The sequence below is a fragment of the Camellia sinensis genome, chromosome 14 (genome assembly GCF_055761805.1).
Source record: "Camellia sinensis isolate YWXY chromosome 14, ASM5576180v1, whole genome shotgun sequence".
NCBI lineage: Eukaryota > Viridiplantae > Streptophyta > Magnoliopsida > Ericales > Theaceae > Camellia > Camellia sinensis.
This window is the reverse complement of record NC_138974.1, coordinates 8375577-8395783: the sequence shown is the minus strand read 5'-3', so window position 1 is coordinate 8395783 and position 20207 is coordinate 8375577. Positions and strand designations below refer to the sequence as shown.

At 37.3% G+C, this 20207-nt stretch overlaps 1 protein-coding gene across 2 annotated transcripts in view; it reads left to right on the top strand.

Annotated features, from left to right (window-relative positions):
• Window positions 1-20207, top strand: part of LOC114278633 (callose synthase 3) — a 120081-nt gene that overhangs the window by 52868 nt on the left and 47006 nt on the right. For both annotated transcript variants that reach the window (XR_014351147.1, XM_082906605.1), the window contains exons 18-33: window positions 2246-2327; window positions 2412-2461; window positions 2557-2643; window positions 8024-8161; window positions 8284-8378; window positions 8505-8589; window positions 12009-12169; window positions 12629-12752; window positions 12859-12959; window positions 13246-13375; window positions 13453-13604; window positions 13779-13888; window positions 13991-14116; window positions 14258-14326; window positions 14474-14663; window positions 14740-14896. Coding sequence is in view for 1 of the 2 variants with exons in the window: in XM_082906605.1 (XP_082762731.1) it covers window positions 2246-2327; window positions 2412-2461; window positions 2557-2643; window positions 8024-8161; window positions 8284-8378; window positions 8505-8589; window positions 12009-12169; window positions 12629-12752; window positions 12859-12959; window positions 13246-13375; window positions 13453-13604; window positions 13779-13888; window positions 13991-14116; window positions 14258-14326; window positions 14474-14663; window positions 14740-14896 (1857 nt within the window). In the remaining variant the exon portion in view is untranslated. The remainder of the gene's footprint in view (window positions 1-2245; window positions 2328-2411; window positions 2462-2556; window positions 2644-8023; window positions 8162-8283; window positions 8379-8504; window positions 8590-12008; window positions 12170-12628; window positions 12753-12858; window positions 12960-13245; window positions 13376-13452; window positions 13605-13778; window positions 13889-13990; window positions 14117-14257; window positions 14327-14473; window positions 14664-14739; window positions 14897-20207) is intronic.

The following is a 20207-nucleotide window of genomic DNA, read 5'->3' as shown; positions in this document are numbered from 1 at the left end:
GGTATGCTTGGTTGTAAGATGGTGGAGACTCCGATCGAGCCTAACTTGAAGTTACAAGCTGCTAAGGCTGAAGAAGTCAAAGAGAGGGAACAATATCAGCGACTTGTAGGGAAATTGATTTACTTGTCTCATACGCGGCCTGATATTGCCTTTGCAGTCAGCATGGTAAGTCAGTTCATGCACTCACCAGGGGCAGAGCACTTTGAGGCCGTTTATAAGATCTTAAGATATTTGAAAGGAACTCCAGGGAGAGGCTTACTGTTCAAGAAACATGGACATCTTCAAGTTGAAGTATACACAGATGCAGACTGGGCAGGAAGTGTTACAGACAGGAGATCAACATCCGGATACTGCTCCTTTGTAGGTGGGAACCTAGTTACATGGCGGAGTAAAAAACAGAATGTGGTAGCTAGAAGTAGTGCAGAAGCAGAGTTCAGAGCTGTTGCCCATGGAATCTGTGAAGTAATGTGGATTAAAAGAATTCTTGAAGAATTAAAGCTTTCTCACCCGACACCTATGAAGGTCTATTGTGACAACAAAGCAGCTATATCTATAGCTCATAATCCAGTTCTACATGATCGCACAAAACATATAGAAGTGGATAAACATTTCATCAAGGAGAAAATCAATGCTGGCATAATCTGTATGACCTACCTTCCAACAGGTGAACAATTAGCTGATGTGCTAACGAAGGGACTACACAAGAAACAATTTGATAAGCTGACTAGCAAGCTGGCCATGGAAGATATCTTCAAACCAGCTTGAGGGGGAGTGCTGGAAATTATGTTAATGTATATAATATGATAGTGGTGTTGGTGGTAAATAGTGGCATGTATAGAATATGATAGTGGTGTTGGTGGTAGATAGTGGCATGGATATAATATGATAGTGGTAGATAGTGGTAATATATAATATGTAAGTGGCATATAATGGGTTATGATGATGTTTGTAATATCTCCTATATAAGGAGTGTCATTTGGTCTTGTAAGATAAGAAGTTTTGAATATAACAGAAATATATTTCTTCTTCCTCATATTTTCTAAGTATTTATAATAATAAGAGAATAAGTACAATGACACTAATGTTGGAATGTGTCCCACATCACTTGGAGTTTCCCCATTTGTGCTAGTTATAAGGCTCCAATTTCTCTCTCCTTAATACCTGAGTTTTAAGGAGATGTGTGGGCTGGGCTTTTCAACTACTAATACCCTCAAACACATAACTTAACAAGAAGAAATAATGGGACTCGTTGGGAAACTAACATCAAAAGCAACTTTGATCCCCAAATAAAAAAAATGCAATAAATAAAGTCAGTTGGGCTTATGCAATGCCGGTGTCATAGAAGGGAATGTTATTTATCAATAAATAAATAAATAAATAAAATTTAGGAGAGTGAGAATTTTTTTACAACGTTCATAATTGTTGAGGTTGGTCGAAGTGATGCTCTTCTGTTTTAGTGGTGAGATGATTTTGAAGATAATACTATAGAACTTAAGAAAAGTTATTCTTTCATTAGTCAGATGATTTAATACTTCATGGATAATTATTGTGACTTTCGTAGTGAGAGAACCACAACTTCCTTTCAACTCTCCCAAAACAACACAATATCATGGGATGAATAAGGAGTGTGGGTTTTGGAGATTGGCAAATGGATTTTCAGAAGTTCAATATAGATGTTGTGCAAGATGTTTTTGGGCTCTGTCATGCCTAATTTGCATATTATCTTTGACAACCAATGAGTCCTTTATAGGAATAAATAAACAACCACATTTGGTGTATGGCTCCATCCAGCATTCTCTAATATTTGATGGTCCATTTCATGTGTTTCTAATTGGCATCAATTCAGAACTGCAAAGCTACTTTTGCAACAGGACTATGTTTTAAGATGATTTTGGAAAACACTTATTTATTTGTTTAGTTTCCTTAAATGCGTTTCTGTTTCATCTATTTCATTTTTGAACGTAGATTAGCAATACTTTGGTAACCATAAACCAATTTCACCTTTTTTGTAAGGTTTTGTCTATTGTTAATGTTTCTCTTTTGTTTGTCTGCTCTATATGTAAATAATTATCCACATGTATGCTTACTGTTCAGTTGAAGTTAGCAAAAAGGGATATGTTGTGTTAATTTGATTCTTGAATTTCAGTAAAATCTATGTTGTGATTTTCAAAAAGGAGGTTTGCCAATCTTTATTAGGATGTAGTCCAATTCTTTGTAACTTGTTTTAAATATTTCTCCATTGCAGATAAGGCCTCTTGTGAATCCAACAAAAGCTATCATGAGCATTCACATAACAAATTATCAGTGGCATGAATTCTTTCCTCGTGGTAACAAACATGAATAGATGGTGTAAACCTCTAATATTTTCTTATTGCATGAATTGGTCTCTTACACTGTCTTCTGCTTTGCAGCAAGGAATAACATTGGTGCTGTGATTGCACTCTGGGCTCCAATTATTCTTGTATGGATTGAACCCCTTTCAATACTTTCTTCTTTTTTTTGAGCTCCTATTTGGCCTGCTTTACATCTATGTTATTAATGCCTCTATTTGTTTAGGTCTATTTTATGGACGTCCAGATCTGGTATTCTATATTCTCCACATTGTTTGGAGGTATCTATGGTGCATTCCGTCGTCTTGGAGAGGTTAATGGACTTCTTTTTTCTTTTTTCGTTCTATGACTTGCATGCATATTTTGTGCCACTGCTTCTAACACTTTATTTTGCCAATAATTAGAACAAAAAACCTCGTCTTTGGGCTTCATTGTCATGAAGCAGTTGCCAACCACAGTAATAATATAATTAGTACTTACAACTTTGTGCTCAATTATAAGGAAGTTTCTGCCTTCTAACCCAATTAATAGTAACCCAGGCTCATTGATCGGTTATTTCCGTTGATCGGAGGAAATCCGCCTTCTTGCACAGACTTCCTCAGTACATACAAGCTGAATGTTTCAATAGATTAGTGTGTTTATTTGCTGCTCTCCATTATCCTTTCTTTCTTGTTATTCTCCTTCTATTCTTTTCAAGTGTTACAGATTAATCTTCTTTGAGACAACTCTTTATTTTTGTTTTTATTTTAAAATTGCTTTTCTTTTGGCTCAAGAACTTGAATGAGGAAAAAATAGGATAGTAATAGATGAGAATAGCGTTGCTTTCTTGCTCAAAATCTGACCTCAACTCACTCTCTGTTGTGTCTCTATTCTGTTGTCCTACATTTTTTCCCTTCATGAAAAAAAGAAGCTAATAGGAAAAAACAATTACCCTCTCATTGCTTCATGTATCTAATGTTGGAAGCTTTTGTCACCCCATTTTGGTAGGTAATATTCTTCAACTGTATAGGTGCATGTGGCCAAATTTTTACCCTTTACACTTGTGATGCTAATAACCTGATAAGCTTTAAAGGTTGTAGACTCACTGTAATTTGTCTGCCTTCCCCCTCTTTGAACTCTTAGAGGTGTAAGATTTCTGAATGTCTTTATGTATCTTCAATTGTTGCTAATACAAAGATTACAACCAATATATATAGCAATCCTAACCCTAATCTAAACTAGGAAATACAATCAATCTAATAATTCCATAAGTAACGTAATATTCTCACACCTCCGCTCAAACTTAAGGTGTTTTAACAGAAAACACGGAGAGTTTGCCAAGAAGAAACTGAAAGCGAGTAATGGTGTGAGTCTTCATAAAGAAATCGGCAAGTTGCAAGGCCGAAGAGACGAAAAGAAGCGAGATGGAGCTAGACTGCAGATGTTGACGGACAAAATGACAATCAATTTCAATATGCTTCATCTGCTCATGAAAGACTGTGTTATGTACAATCTGAATAGCATTGCTGTTGTCATAGTAAAGGGAGGTCGGAGAAGACTTGAGAGACCCAAATCAGTCAAGAGACAACGAAGCCAAACAATCTCAGCAGTGGCATGAGTCATAGCACGGTACTCAACCTCGGCAGTGGAATGCACAACAACAGTCTGTTTCTTGCTCTTTCAAGAAATCAAGGAATCACCAAGAAACATGCAAAAGCCAGAAGTGGACTTGCGATCAGTGACATCACCAGCCCCAATCAGAATCACCATAAGCCACCAAGTCCAAAGAGGAAGTAGAAGACAACAGTAAACTCTAAAAGATAGTACCCCAGAAATAACAAAGAATCCGAACCAAAGCAGCCCAATGGGTAGAACAAGGAGTAGAAACTAACTGACTAATCACATGAACAACATACGCAAAATCAGGGCGAGTAACTGTTATATAGACTAAGCAACCCACGAGCTCTCGATATAAAGTAGGATTATCTAGAAGAAACCATCAGCAGTGGTGAGCTTCACATTAAGCTCAATGGGGGTATTAGAAATCTTAATGTCAGTAAAACCGGCACGATGAATAACCTCATTGGCATACTTGGCCTGATATAAAAAGTAGCTATTGGGAGAAGAAGCTACGTCAATTCCAAGAAAATACCGCAAGGGACCCAGATCTTTCATTTCAAAGGTGCAGAAAAGATGTTGCTTGACCTTGGAGATAGCAGAAGAGTTAGAGCCAGTGATGATCATATCATCCACATACAGTAATAAGGCAACAAATCTAGCAGAGGTGTGAAGAAGAAATAAACCAGAGTCATGAGCACAAGGATGAAACCCAGGCGCAGTAACAGCAATCTGAAAGCGATCATACCAAGCACGAAGAGACTGCTTCAGACCATACAGAGCATGCCGAAGGCGACAAAGCTGTCCAGAGGAATGGTGAATGCCAAGGGGAAGACGCATGTAAACCTCTTCTGTGAGATGGCCATTAAGAAAAGCGTTCTTAACATTCATCTGATAAAAAGGCCAAGAACGAACAATAGCAACAGTGATCAAAGTACGGACAATAGTCATCTTAGCAACAGGAGCAAAAGTCTCCTTATAATCAATACCATACTCCTGTGAGAAACCTTTGGCAACCAGACAAGCTTTGTAGCGCTCAAGAGAACCATCGGAATGAGTCTGGACTTTGTAAACCTATTTGCAACCAATCAGATTCTTAACACCAGGCAAATGAACTAACTCCCAAGTACTAGTTTTCTGTAAAGCAAACTACTCATCCTCCATAGCTTAAACCCAATAAAGATCCTGACAGGCCTCCTTGTGAGACTAAGGTTTTGAAAAAGAGTGAATAGTAGACAAAAAAGTACGATAAGAAGTAGAAAAACGACGGGACCTCAGAAGGAAACGGATCAATATGAACCAAATCCTCTTTGGAAACTGGGACGGTGAGAGAAGAAAGCTAAAAGTAAGGTATACGTTCGAGAAAGGCAACATGGCGGGAGACATAAAGGCAACGAGAAACAGGGTCATAATAGCGATAACCTTTCTGAGTGAGACTATAACCCAAAAGACACATAGGACAGACTGGACACTAAGTTTGGTTCTATCCTTACGGGGTAAAAGGACAAAACAAGCAGACCCAAACACATGAAGGAGGGAGTAATTAGAAAGTTGAGAAAACAGAGCCTCATAAGGAGACTGACCAGAAAGAAAGGGAGTAGGCATACGGTTGAGAAGAAAAGCAGCAGTAAGAACTGTCTCACCCCAAAATGGAGTCGGAACGAAGGATGTAACGCCCCAAATTTCTAACCCAAATGATAATACAACAATCATGGCTCTTTCAAGAAAAACTGTGAGGATAGAACATCCATAACCTGATGGACATGGTCAAGTTTGCCATACTTCTGCCAACACCAAGGTTTAGTATGACCTTGGGAACCACAATGAGTACACTTGCAATCACCATGTGTATGAAAACCAGGTCCACTACTACCTCCACCACGGAAACCACCACGTAAGCCACCACCACGAGAACCACCTCCACGAGAACCCCGTGAACAGGAATAAGAGCCCCATGAACTAGATAAACCATGAAAACCCTCACGAGTGGACCCATGATCACCACTACTAGAGACCAATGCAGAAGATGACAAAGTAGAGGACCCAGAGGTGGATTGTGCTTGTCCCAATGAAGAGCGTAACAACCTAGAATAGGCATTAGCAGCAGAAGGTAGAGTCTCACTAGCAAGAATTTGATCCTTGAACCCTTGCAACTTAGGATCTAAGCTAGAGAGTAAATAAGTCATCATAAACTCCTCCCAATGTTATTTCTATTTGTTCACATCAGTAGTGAAGGGTCGATGCTGCAATAACTAATTCCACAAGGTCTTGAGACTACTATAATAATTAGGGAGAGACCGGCCATGTTAGCGCATAACAAAAATCTGCTCATATAACTAATAGACCCTGAGAGACATTACTTTAATTCGAAAAAGAGTCAGCAAGGGAGTCCTAAATTTCCTTAGAGGTATCACAAAATTCCACGGTAGTAGCAACATGTGATTCCAGACTATACCAAATCCAACCCATAACACAGGAATCCTCACTACAATCATCATAAGCTTTATCATTAGTAGAAGGAGGGAGTTCGCTAAGGAAGAGAGACTTCTTCTTACCACGTAAGAAAATTTTGACGGCGTGGGCCCAAACCAAATAATTAGCACCATTCAATTTCTTGGCAGTGATAGATTTAGGCATGTCGTCATCTTTACCCATACTTATAGCCTCAGCCTCAATCTCAACCATAATGATCAATCACACAAAATTCTCAACACGAGCATGAAAAGGGAAAAATACTTGCAAATAGTCAATACCCACAACAACCAGCACCAACAATCGCCAATATAGACACGAAACTAGCTCAAAAAAGCAAAAATCCATGACAAAAATAGGCAAGAGTGAGGAGAACACAGGTCTGCCAACCAAATTTGGACCAAAGTTAGACCAACACACACCAACCCAACAGTAGAAATCAACAAATAGAGAACAAATATCCCCTGCTAGAAGGATTTCAGCCCTTATATAGGAACTTTCAATAGGTAGAAATGAAGAAAACAGTGCTGTTAGACCAGAATGAGGCAATAATCGAACAAAACATCAACCCAACAGTAGGAGAACCACAAATTAAGATCAAGGACCAATAGGGTTGGTATTTTTGGCTCCTAGGGTAGTGATTCCAACAAGAAGAAACAGCAAAAAACAGCCCCAAAAGCATATTCGAAAAACAGTCCCTAAAAACATGAAACACTTTCAAAAATTGAAAACTTACATTAGGGATGATCAAAAAAATTCACAAAAATCACCATAAATCTCAGGAGGCAATTTCAAGTCAAGTGCTGTAGGTTTCATCCGTACAGTGCTTACGTCATGCTAATGTCATCGTAAGGCTGATGACATCAGCACATCTCAGTCACCTCAGATCGATCTCCAGAATCTGTGGAACACTTTCTGATGAAGAATAGATCGCTTTAATACCAAGTTAGAATGTAAAATGAGAAAATTTAGGGTTAGGAAGAAGAAGAGAAAGGAATTTTTATATATCTTGTAATGTTGTGCTTAACCCTATACCAGTACATTAGCAAAATATATATACAAACCCTAATATTGCAATATAACCATCGTACCCTCAACTTAAGTAAATATTAACAATAAATCAGAAATAACTATTCTAACACCCATAAAATTAAGTGGCGATTCTATTGATGTGGGAAAGCGAGTTGGTACAACACTGTGTGGAAACGCACCTTATACTCAAAAAGGCACGGGGTCCACACATGCTCTCATCTTGAGAGACCTTCTACTTGCTTCATTTGAACATAACAAATTCATCAAAAGTAACTTCTCCACTTAGTACAAAATTGTTCAATTCAGGGTATCAAAGCCTATACCAGAAACTATTTATAGCTTTCTTGGCTTTAGGATCCAATTTACTTTCTTTGACATGAAGATAAGTAGGGCAACCAAATATATGCAAATAATTATAGTCTGTAGCAAGTTCCCCAAACCAGCAAAAAAGTTTAAAGTTTTGTAGAAGTTGGATAATATTCGTGTCTCTTTGTTGTTCTTTGCTCCTTTGAAGCTTTTGGATTTTTTGGTTTTGTCATGTTTATTTACCATAACTTCAATGGTTCATTGTCTGTCATTTTCTCTTATTCCAGATTCGAACTTTAGGAATGCTACGGTCCAGATTTCATTCACTGCCAGGTGCCTTTAATGCCTGTTTAATTCCAGAGGAAAAGAGTGAGCCAACAAAAAAGAAAGGACTGAAGGCCACTTTTTTTCGGAGCTTTGTTGAGGTTATTTCTTTTACTACTCTAGATCTTTTTTCTACTGCTTTTGTTGGATCTTTGTTCTGATAATTCCAAGAAAGTATGGAAACTTCTTCACTTGAATTTTATTTATCTAATTGTTTTTTTAGATCCCATCTAACAAAGAAAAAGAAGCAGCTAGATTTGCTCAACTGTGGAACACAATAATCAGCAGTTTCAGAGAGGAGGATTTTATAAGTAATAGGTAACCCTGAGTGTGCTGCATAGGAAGATAGATTCTTTTTTTTGTCTTAAAATGTTCTGAGAATTGTTTTTTATCTGAATCTTTTTATATTCTGCTGTAGAATGTAAAACTTGGTATGATTTTCAGGGAAATGGATCTGTTGCTTGTTCCATATTGGGCTGACAGTGAATTGAACCTCATACAATGGCCCCCATTTTTGCTTGCAAGCAAGGTTCGTTTCATGGCTCAAAATTTTGTTTAAAACAGAACTGTTGCAGAACACTCAATTGCAAAAAAAAAAAAAAAAATGTAATTTTTGAATCAATTAAATAATATATGAAGTTAGAAGTGGCACTCAAATGAATTTATTTATAGGAAGCTTGAGTTTTCACCAATTGGAGATCAAAGAGAAATAGTCTATTGATATAGTACGGTTATGGCAACATAGAGCAAGTATTGTGCCAAAAGGGCAAGAGGATGGCAAAAAGAGTTATGTTGACATGGTGAGAAAGGAAGAATTTTGTTTGTGTATGTAATTTGGACTTAGGCTTGTTGAGTTGCAATTATTGTGATGAAATCCAAATGCAAAATAAAGATCAAATCAAGAGAGAGAAGACAAATGCCTCAATTAGGGGTAAAACCCCTAAGGTCTAGGGAGAGAAACTAAGCTCTACTCCAATCTCAATGTATATTCTTTTATTCCAAAACTAAGTACAGTGAGTATTACATCACCTATTTATAGACTACAACTAATAAGCTATTTAACAAACACTTAGTCTATTTATTCTACTACATCATACTCTCCGTCTTTAAGAAACTTGTCCTCAAGTTTAAGTAGCAACTAAGTGAACTCAACGTAACACTACTCATGTAACCGTAGGTGAGAGATACGTGTTGCGTTTCCTCGTCCAAGAACAAATGATTCTCACAACTTAGCCACTTGCAAATACATCGAACTTCATCCTTGCATCCTTGGTTCAACAACCAAAGGTGTGTCCATACTTCCTCGCTAAAACTTGGACATAACCCCACTTCCAAACCCGTTCACCTCTAACCTGCATACTAGTGCCGAAGAGTACTCATTCTGTCACAACGAGACCAATGGGCTGGTAAATGACTTCTTCCAAAGCAAGCTTGAGAAACAGTGACACAATAAGAGGATGGACAATGCATCCAATAGGCAAAACACATGAGAACAACTGATCACGAATTGGAATTCGACATTGCACACCTTCTTTCCTTCCTTCCTTCGGACACAAATGTGGATGGAGCACACAAGAAGCTACCTACTCAACTTGAAACAACTTTCTAAAGAGGTATGAGAGGAGTCTCAACAATATAGCTTCAAACAAATTCTTTGAAGCTGCCAGAAATATTAATGTCGGTTTGCAATGCCAGACAATTGATCGACTCATTTGTTTTGACTCATCTCTTTAATCATGAGTTTGCTTGGATTAGCATCATTGCCCTTCCAATTGAGAGATTCATCTCTGTTCTTCACCAAACTTTGAAGCATAAACCATTACAGAGGATATCCAGCACTTAATATATATCACAGCCAAAATGATCCCAAAACAAAGCCCCATGAAAACTTACTCTGGAACACACCAATGAAAAATTTGATCTAGGATTTTCAAGTCAGTTACAGCAGCAACCAAATTGAACCATATTTGAATTATTGAACCAGAACTAACCAGATCCAAAAATCTGTCAAAATTGAATCCAAAAAAGTGACGAAATTGAACTGCCAACCAAGCTTCGAAGTCAAGCTTTGTTTGCAATCCAAGTGACGAAATTGAAAAACTGTGTGAAATCCGGAGTGAGACTCGAACAATCGAAGTCTGTGAATTCGACTAAAGAAGAGGATTCAAGAACTCCAACGAATGCGAACTCGAATCAAGGAGCTAGGTCGCAATCACGATGAACAACAGCAACTCCAAATCAAAATCAAATTTGCAACTCCAAATCGAAATCAAATTCCCAGGTCAGTTTGTGACTTCAAACTAGGAGTTGCATGAGATTGCAACTTCGAATCTTGCGAAGAACTCCAAATCACAAGTCAAACTTTGATGAAATCTGAAGAACAGTAGTTGCAAGTGTGCGCCGAGACTTACGAATCTATTCGAATGGACTGCAATCAGGTTACGAGTGTGAAATGGAGTCGACTAAACCTACAAAGCTCAATCGCAAGTCCAATCATGAGTTGATTCTATCACAATTGGTTGCATTACAAGTTCGAACTGTGATGACAAAACTAGATTCGAAGTTGAGGAAGTTGAAACGCAATCAAGAATCAACTCCCGAACAATAACCAGTTCGCGAAATCAACAGTCGATTGTGTTTTTTTCAAAGTCGACTTGACTTGCTAACTAGGGTTCTCAACCACATTGAGCGAAGAAACTGAATAGCCAAATTAGACTCACATGTCGAACCTCCAGAACCAAAACAGGAGTAGATTGAATTTTTTTATTTTTATTTTTATTTTTAAAAGCTTCAAGTCGATTCAAAGTATCAAGTCTTTGAAACAATCAATCAGTTCGCAGATTAACGGCAATCTTCGAATCACTTTCTAGATGTCAGGTTTGAGTTCAGACTTCAGATTGGCTTTTGGATTCTGGTTCGTCTCAATCTAGGGCTTCAAAACTTTGTTTGAGAGATCGTCCTCCCAGAATTGACGTTGCCATTAGATCTACACTGTCATACAATAGGATCTGAGATACACATTGTTCATGACTATTGTTGTGCGGATTGATAATCGAGAAATTCAATTGGAAGCTTAAGCTCGAAGATAGGGCTTTGATACCAAATGATGAACTCCAAATGCAAAATCAAGATCAAATCGAGTGAGAAGACAAATGCCCCAATTAGGGGTAAAACCCCTAAGGGCTAGAGAGAGAAACCAAGCTTTACTCCAATCTCAATGTATATTCTTTTATTCCAAAACTAAGTACAATAAGTATTACATCACCTATTTGTAGACTACAACTAATAAGCTATTTAACAAACATGCAGTCTATTTATTCTACTACATCATATTGTTTAGACATTAGTTGGGAAAGTGAATCCAACCTTTATGAGATAATTTTAGATTGGCTTGCAAAGAAAGGAAATTCCCTTGAAGACGATATTGAGTGCTAGCTGTTTTTACAACTCTTTTAGTGAACTTGTTATTTGAAGATCAACTTGTGCAAATCTCTATTCATCTTCTTCAACTCGAAAGTGAGCCACCTTTTCATATAGAAAGGGAAAGATTTATAAGTACTAAAAGTATACTATGAACAAGGTGATCTTAAGGATCATCCATGCGTTTGAAGTTTATATTAATTTGAAATGACATCTACTTTTCATGTTGCAAATATTTTGGAGCTTTAGCTCTGAAGATGCTTTCCTGACTACATTCATTTATAGAAATTTTTGTAAGTAACTTGAACTTTGTGATACAAGCTTATTTGTTGCTTTTGTGAACTGCACTGTACATTCATTGTAACCCCGGCACCATTTATGAAATTTTGGCATGTCTATTAGTAGTTGTGATTGAATGTTTCAGAACATTAATCTAATTTTTTTAACGGTGCATAATTTTGTATAATTCCATTGGAATTTACTGACTTCCTGAAGACTATATTTATCTACTCTATGTCAACTGGCTAGATCCCAATAGCATTGGACATGGCTAAGGATAGCAATGGCAAGGATCGAGATCTGAAAAAGAGAATTGAGGGTGACAACTATATGTCTTGTGCTGTTCGTGAATGCTACGCTTCATTTCAAAAAATTATCAAGTTCTTAGTTCATGGTGATCATGAAAAAGAGTAAGTTTTGCTACAATATAAGAATTTTGTAGGAGAAATTAATATACATATCCATGTTTTATTATAAGGCTTCATTTTAGGTCTGCCTAGCTATGAAGCACGAACACTTGCCTAGAGGTCACGTACTAGTGTCCGATACTTGTTGGACACAAGCCAGAGATGTGTCATACATGTTGTACAAAAGTTCCTTATTTTTTAGTCTGACACGCTAGGGACAAGTGTCCTAGTTTTTTATTTTTTATTTTTTCACTGGAGTAGAATAATATATGATACTTAAATATGATAAATGTATAAAATTATATGTTTTGCACATGTCCCCCATGTGTTGTGTCCTTCATTTTTTGAAAATTGGTGTATCTGTGTCTTTTGTCATGTCCCGTGTCCGTGTCCATGTCCATGCTTCTTAGCTGCCTAGCATTTCTTATGTAATTTCATATATTTGTCCAATGGCCTTTCCAGGGTTATAGAATATATATTTTCTGAGGTTGGCAAGCATATAGAAGCAGGTGATCTATTGAGTGTGTACAAAATGAGTGCTCTGCCTAGCCTCTATAATCACTTCGTCAAGCTCATCAAGTACTTGGTAAAAATATTTGCAATGTATCTTAATATCTCATGGCAGTTGCTTTTAAGTTACTGTTGAATGAGATTTATGAAGTATTCACACTGAATTATTTTCATTTCTGCAGTTAGAGAATAAGCAGGAAGACAGAGATCAAGTTGTGATTATTTTCCAGGACATGCTAGAGGTTGTGACAAGAGACATAATGAAGGAAGATCAGATATCCAGGTGTTGCAATTTGGTTGTGATTACACCCTGATTTATATTAGGGAAAAATGCATTTAAATGAGAACAACTCAAAATAATTGCATTTTCACAGAGGTGCAATTGAGACTGTTCAGTGCAAGTGAATGCTGTTGCATGGGACAACTTTCACTTGCTTTGATTTGACCTGCATAAAAGTACAATTACTTTGAATTGTTCACACTTAAATGCAATTTCCACTTTGTATTACTTACTACTAGAGACCACTCTGATCTTGTTTTTGCTCCCTTTTTTATTTTTATGTCAATAGCCTGGTTGATTCTATACATGGTGGATCAGGACATGAGGGGATGACCCCACTTGATCAACAATATCAGTTATTTGCATCTGATGGGGCAATAAGGTTTCCATTGGAAGAAACAGAAGCTTGGAAAGAGAAGGTGATTGGTGGAGATATATCACAATGAATATTTGTCTTCAACTGGTAATACCTGTTAATTTTGGAGCATTTCTGCAGATCAAACGGCTTGATCTATTGCTTACAGTGAAGGAGTCTGCAATGGGCATACCATCTAACCTAGAAGCTAGAAGGCGCATTTCCTTCTTCTCGAATTCATTGTTTATGGATATGCCTTCGGCACCCAAAGTCAGCAATATGCTTTCCTTCTCGTAATTTTCCCAGATTCTTTTGCTTGTGAACTTGAGTTTTGCTTGTGGCAATTTATTGTGTGAGAGGAGTGAGCCTTTGATTTCTTGGTCTTGTTTAATATCACATTACTGTCTTTTCATTATATGGCATTGATAATCAATTTCCACTGTGTGTTATGGCAATGTTTGTCGTAGTGTTTTGACTCCATATTATACGGAAGATGTGCTCTTCTCACTGCATGAATTGGAAGTGCCAAATGAAGATGGAGTTTCCATCCTTTTCTACCTGCAGAAAATTTTTCCAGGTTTCTTTTTCATTATGGGAAACAGTGCAGAAAATGTCAATTTTTCCCGTATCCATTTCAAGTATTTCTTTTAATTTTTTGTGGTGTCAAATTGGTCTACAGATGAATGGAGCAACTTTCTTGAGCGAGTAAAGTGTAGCAATGAAGAAGAACTGAAAGAATCGGATGAACTTGAAGAAAAACTACGTCTTTGGGCATCATATAGAGGCCAAACATTGACTAGAACTGGTAAGCTTTTTGTTTCTTGTGTTTGAGCAAGTCCTTTTTCAGGCAGGGAGCAAGATGAAGTGTATGTTCAGTAGCACCAAGAACTTGTAGCACATCACCCATTCACTTTTAATTGTGCTGATACATTGTTACAAATTCCAGTAAGAGGCATGATGTATTACCGGAAAGCTTTGGAGCTTCAGGCCTTCCTTGATATGGCCGAGGATGAAGGTGCTTAATCTTCCACCAGGACAATTTGTATTGTTTTTGTGCATCTCTTCGCTTGGTATTCATAATAATGCTAGTAGTTAACCCTAAAATGATTGTAAATTAAGAAACGATAAATGCTTTTGTTACTTGATGACTGCCCATGATCAGATTTAATGGAGGGCTATAAGGCTGTTGAATTAAATATGGAGGATCAGATTCAGGGACAAAAATCATTGTGGGCACAATGTCAAGCAGTGGCTGATATGAAGTTCACATACGTGGTCTCTTGCCAGCAATATGGGATCGACAAGCGATCTGGAAATCCTCGTGCACAAGACATTCTAAGGCTCATGACAATGTATGTGTTCGGTGTATTCTTTTGTGGATGTGATGATTCGCATAACTTACCTTTGTGAATATATTCGTTTTCACAGGTATCCATCTCTTCGTGTAGCTTACATTGATGAGGTAGAAGAACCCAGCAAAGATAGATCTGAAAATTTTAACCAGAAGGTTTACTATTCTGCTCTAGTGAAGGCTGCTTTGCCAAAGTCCATTAATTCTTCAGAGGCAGTACAAAATTTGGACGAGGTAAAAATTAAGCCTCTCTTTTAAAAGATAGAAGCGAATATCAGTACATGATATTTGAAGAATGAAATCAAAATGTCATAGTTGTAGCCATTATTTTTAGATGGTAAAAATAAAAAAATTTGGACGAGGTAAAAATCAAGTCTCTATTTTAAAAGATTTAAAGAATGAAACCAAAATTTCATAGTTGTAGCCATTATTTTTAGATGGTAAAAATAAAAACAAACTTAAAAGAATGGATATGGCAATCAGTTGTCCAACACAACCATGATATTTGTTTTGATAAGAACAGTGTTGTTCATTAGCAGTGGAAGGAAATAGAAGGGTACAAGGTCACATCTTGTCAAAGCCAGTTTTTTTTTTTTTTTTAGAATGGAAATTGTTCTAGTATAACAAACAAGAATAGGAATGTGGTATGCCACGTGCTCTAACATGTGGTATGATAGGGTACGTTTATACCGATCACAATATTAGAATTTATTTGGCTACTTAAAAATGTTAACAGTAATCATTTGGTAACAATTAGACATCAAATGAAACATGGTCTATTATTTTTCAATCTTCAAATTAATTGCGTAAAAACACATTCCTAGCATTATGATTCAATTTTTTATCTTCTGTCCTGCCAAAACTCTACCTAGATTTTAATTTGTTATTTTGAATTATTTTCTGAAGCAATGCATTGAATAAATAAGTAGGAAATGAAATTTGGATTACTAAATTTAAGAATGAAAGTGAACCATGTTAACAAACTCTAACCCATAACACTGTATTTTGATTCTATTTCATTGAAAATTTTGCCACAATAGGGCCTTGAATCAGAAAAAGAAAATTTTCATTTTAGAGATCCTAATTTGGCACTTGAGGTGTATAATCCGGGCTTATTCAAGGAGTCACTGTTTCTATGAGCTGAAGATTGATTAAAAAATATTATTATGAGTAATATGTTAAAATCATGATGAAAAGGCCAAGTGTTATTTATACAAAGAAACCATGGTTGGAATTTAAAGAGAGATAACATTAATTCTCAAATTCTTTACTTCTCTACTTAATATCATCTATATCTCATGAGATATGCTAGAATTGGTTTGAGGCCTCTCTCTCCTCTAATTAATAGTTGTGAATTGTTCTTCAACCCTTACACTCTCCAAGTAAACCAAACTAAGCCTTGTGTCCTAATCAGGTGGGGTAAGCTACATGAATATCTTTTCTCCATTCCGCTCTATCAAGAGTTCTATGCTCCGTTAAATTAAAGAAAAATCATATATTTTTGTACTACCACATGTCATATTAGTTTAGGTCTTCCTCTTTCCCAAACATATCCATTTACAATGATCACATCATTCTTCCTTACTGTTGCATCAATCAATTTTTGTTCTACATGACCAAATCATTTCTCTGTTTTCACTCAACTTATCTTCAATTGGTGGTACTCTTACCATTTCATGCATATATTCATTTTTAATTTTTCTTCCCTAGTTTTACCACATGCTTTTTAGTTGCCCAATATTTTTTCATATGAAGCGTTGTTAGCCTTATAGTTATGTAAAAATTTCTTTCAATTTTGTTATCCATCAATCACATAATATGGCAAAAAGTGATCCTTCTTTTTTTTTTTTTAGCTGAATAAGTCATAAAATAAAACAAAATAACCTATTTATATTGTACAAAATGACATTACAAAATAACCATAGTACCCTCAACTTAACTAAATAATGACATAAGAACATATAACTATTCTAACAACCTGTTTATATTGTACTGCTGCAGCTTTTGCATTTTGTCAATTTAATATGTACGTATTTTGCTCTCAATATTGTTTCATGGTATCAAAGCCATACAAACGGCTGACCTAGCTTCTGTTGCACGTCGTCTCCAGCAGTCACAGGCCCTCACAGCCCCTTCGCAGGCCTTCACCAGTGCCCTCTTTTTCGTCTCGCAATGGTCTCTCTCTCTTTGTCGCAGACCATTGTTCGTGGTTCGCTCTCTGAACCATTCTACTGTTCGTAGTTCATTTTCTGAACCATTCAACCGAAACAGATGCTTCATCTCTCATCGTCTCTCCCTCCGATTGCCTTCAGTCAATTAAAACCATGATGTTTAAATGCAATAATGCAACACATGCAATTATTCAATTCTAATAAAATGTTCTCAACACACCTCCATCCGACAATGGGTTTTCATTCCATGAGTTCAACAATTCGTTATGCATTACAATAGGTTTTTGTCATCCTATTGTATCAATCTCTACAACAATGCCATTCTCCACCAATGACCAACAACAATCTCTAACAATGATATAATTTCATAAATTATACATCTTTATCTCCAATTTCAAGATAATATTATAAATTCCTCATTCCATGCAATTTTACAATTCAGGGTTTCTACAAAATTGGGACTTTCTCAAATTAAATCACCCTCATGCTATTTTATACAATGAAAACAGGTTTAATAAGAAACTTATAGAGAAATGCCCAATTATTACCAAACCCTATCATGCAATTTCTCAAATCTCTACCAATAGCTCAAACTTTAACTATCAAAATACCCACACATACACCCATAGATCCATATTAAACAAATGAAAGAGAACCCTACCTCAATAGGAGAAAAGAATAAGGAAGAAAACCAAAATCTTAATGAAAACATAATCATCTTGGATCAAAGTGAAGCCCTCATCGTGCTCCACGATGTTAGTACTTGAACTTTTGAAAGAATCATGCTCTAAAACACCTAATCTAAGGAGTTTGTGTATTAAATGTGTTGGGTGAGAAATATAGAGAGAGAGGGAGAGAAGAGGGAAAAGAGAGGAAAGGACTGAACAAGAAGTGAGAGAGAGAGAGAGAGAGAGAGAGAGAGAGAGAGAGCTGAATAAATGAGCTCCAGTCGGATTGGCGATCGATCGCTCTCAAAGGGATTGAACACCTTTCAGTCACTGCATTATTGGAATGATTGATCGTTCCCAAATGCAATCGATTGCTTTGCCCAGAAAAGTGAGTTTTCACTCTCAAACTCTATGAAACCACAACCAAACTCAAATTCTCAATCACAAGTGTGAAATAAAATAAACTAACATCAATCATACATGGTGGCAATGTAAACATGTGTAACTACCCATTGAGATAAATGGTTTGCATCTGAATGTGTAATGGATATTGGTAATTGTGTCAGTTGGAGACCCAAGGTGTTACAATCTGCCACCCTAATCTTATTCTTACCAGAACATGGAATATAAGTGAAGAAAGTGTTGGCATATTATAATCACCGAAAGTCTTAGTATTTTATTAGCCGAAAGGCTTGGGTCTGTAATCATTATGATACCCTCAGGGATCATCTTGTAATTGACTTTGTTTGTAAACCCTAATCTTCATATATAAATAAGGGGTGATATCTCATCATACCCTAAGCTGATTATTCAAAGCTTCATGGTATCAGAGCTAAACCTATAGGGTTTCGGCTCACCCTCGTTGGCAGACCTATTCACCAACAATACTCTAGGGTTCGAAGCTTACCTGGGTGATCTGCCTTAGCCGTCTTCCTCAGTCGCTCTTCCTCCGTCGATCTCCTCAACCGTCTTCCTCAGTCAATCTCCTCATCTCCTCAGCTCTCTCTCTCTCTGTCGCCATCGTCGCCCATCATCGACCATCGCTAGCTCATCGTCCCCGTCGCCAGCTCATCGTCACCATCGTCGGCCGTCAACTCTCTCTCTCTGTTCGTCCTCAGCTCGTCTTCCTCAGCCGTCTTCCTCGTCGACCTCCTCTGTCGATCGTCACTCGACCGACAGCACAGCAGCTTGGCGACCTCCTCCAGCCATTTCGTCGCTCGTCTTCTCTGTTCGTCTTCTCTGCTCGTCTTCTCTGTTCTCTGTTCGTCCTCTGATCACTGTGGTCTATAAATATATATATATATATATCTATAACTATATATATATATCCGGCTCTGTTTATATATATCAGGATATATAGTTATATATATATATATAAAGACATGTATAAATAAATCAATTTACAAAAAAAAAAAAAAAAAAAAAAAAAAAGGGAAAATAAATAAATAAATAAATAAAATAAATTAAAATGAAATAAAAAATATATATATATAGATAAAAAAAAATAAATAAATAAATAAATAAAAAAAAAAAAAAAATCATCATTTCTTAATTTTTTTGTTATGACTTTATAGTGGTCATTGTGCCTGTTATCTCACTACCACCTTCCGGGTTTGTGTTTTCTACTAGTTTGTTGTGGGTTTGGTAGTATTGTATTGTATCCATGACAGATTCCACTAGTGTGTCCTCTTCGTCTCAAACACCAAAGAGTGAGAGTCTCATTCTACCTACTACCATGACTGAGAATCCCAACCCTAGTCTGAAAATCACCACCTCTCTATTTAATGGTCAGAACTACCTAGCATGGTCTCAAAGTTTGACTTTGTTTTTGAAAAGCAGAGGAAAGATGGGGTATGTTGATGGCAGGATACAGGCACCTAGTACCACTGACTCAGGTTATGACCAATGGGAGATTACTAACTCTTTGATTATGAGTTGGCTTATCCATTCGATGGTTCCAGAACTTGGTGAGGGCTACTTATCTATGGAGACTGCCCAGGACATTTGGGAGGCTGTGGCTGTTACCTATTCCCGCAAAGGAAATTTTTCACAGGCCTTTGAGTTGCGTCGCTCTATTGAAAGCACACTTCAGGGGGAGCAGACTGTTCTTCAGTACTTCACTTTCCTCACCAACGGCTGGAAACGCCTTGACCACCTGGAAGACTATAAGCCCGTTTGCCCTACTGATTCTGTCGGGTACAAGAAGTTCATTGCTCGGGAACGGGTCTTTAAATTTTTGGCCGGCCTAAATATGGAGTATGATCCAGTTAGGGGTCGAGTTCTGAGTATGGACACCCTTCCTTCACTACAGGAGGCATTTGCCTATGTACAAAATGAGGAAAGTCGTCGGTCAGCTATGATGTCCCCTGTCTCTACTGACCGTTCCGCATTACTGTCTACTCCTCGAGATGGCCTCAGCCTGCCTCCTCCGTCTGCTGCTAAGGAGTCTGTATTCTGTGATTATTGCAAGAAGCCGCGGCATACTCGTGAGACATGTTGGAAGCTTCATGGGACTCCATCTGGGGGTCGAGGTGATCGGTCAGGTTCTCGAGGAGGTCGGTCAGGCCACTCTCGAGGACGTGGTTCCTATTCCCGGGCTCATCAGTCTAGTGCCGTGGATACCCTTGATTCTAATTCCACTTCTGTTACCCAAGCTTCTGATACTGAGTTGGAGGATGCTTTGCGCCAATTGTTGGACCGCCGATC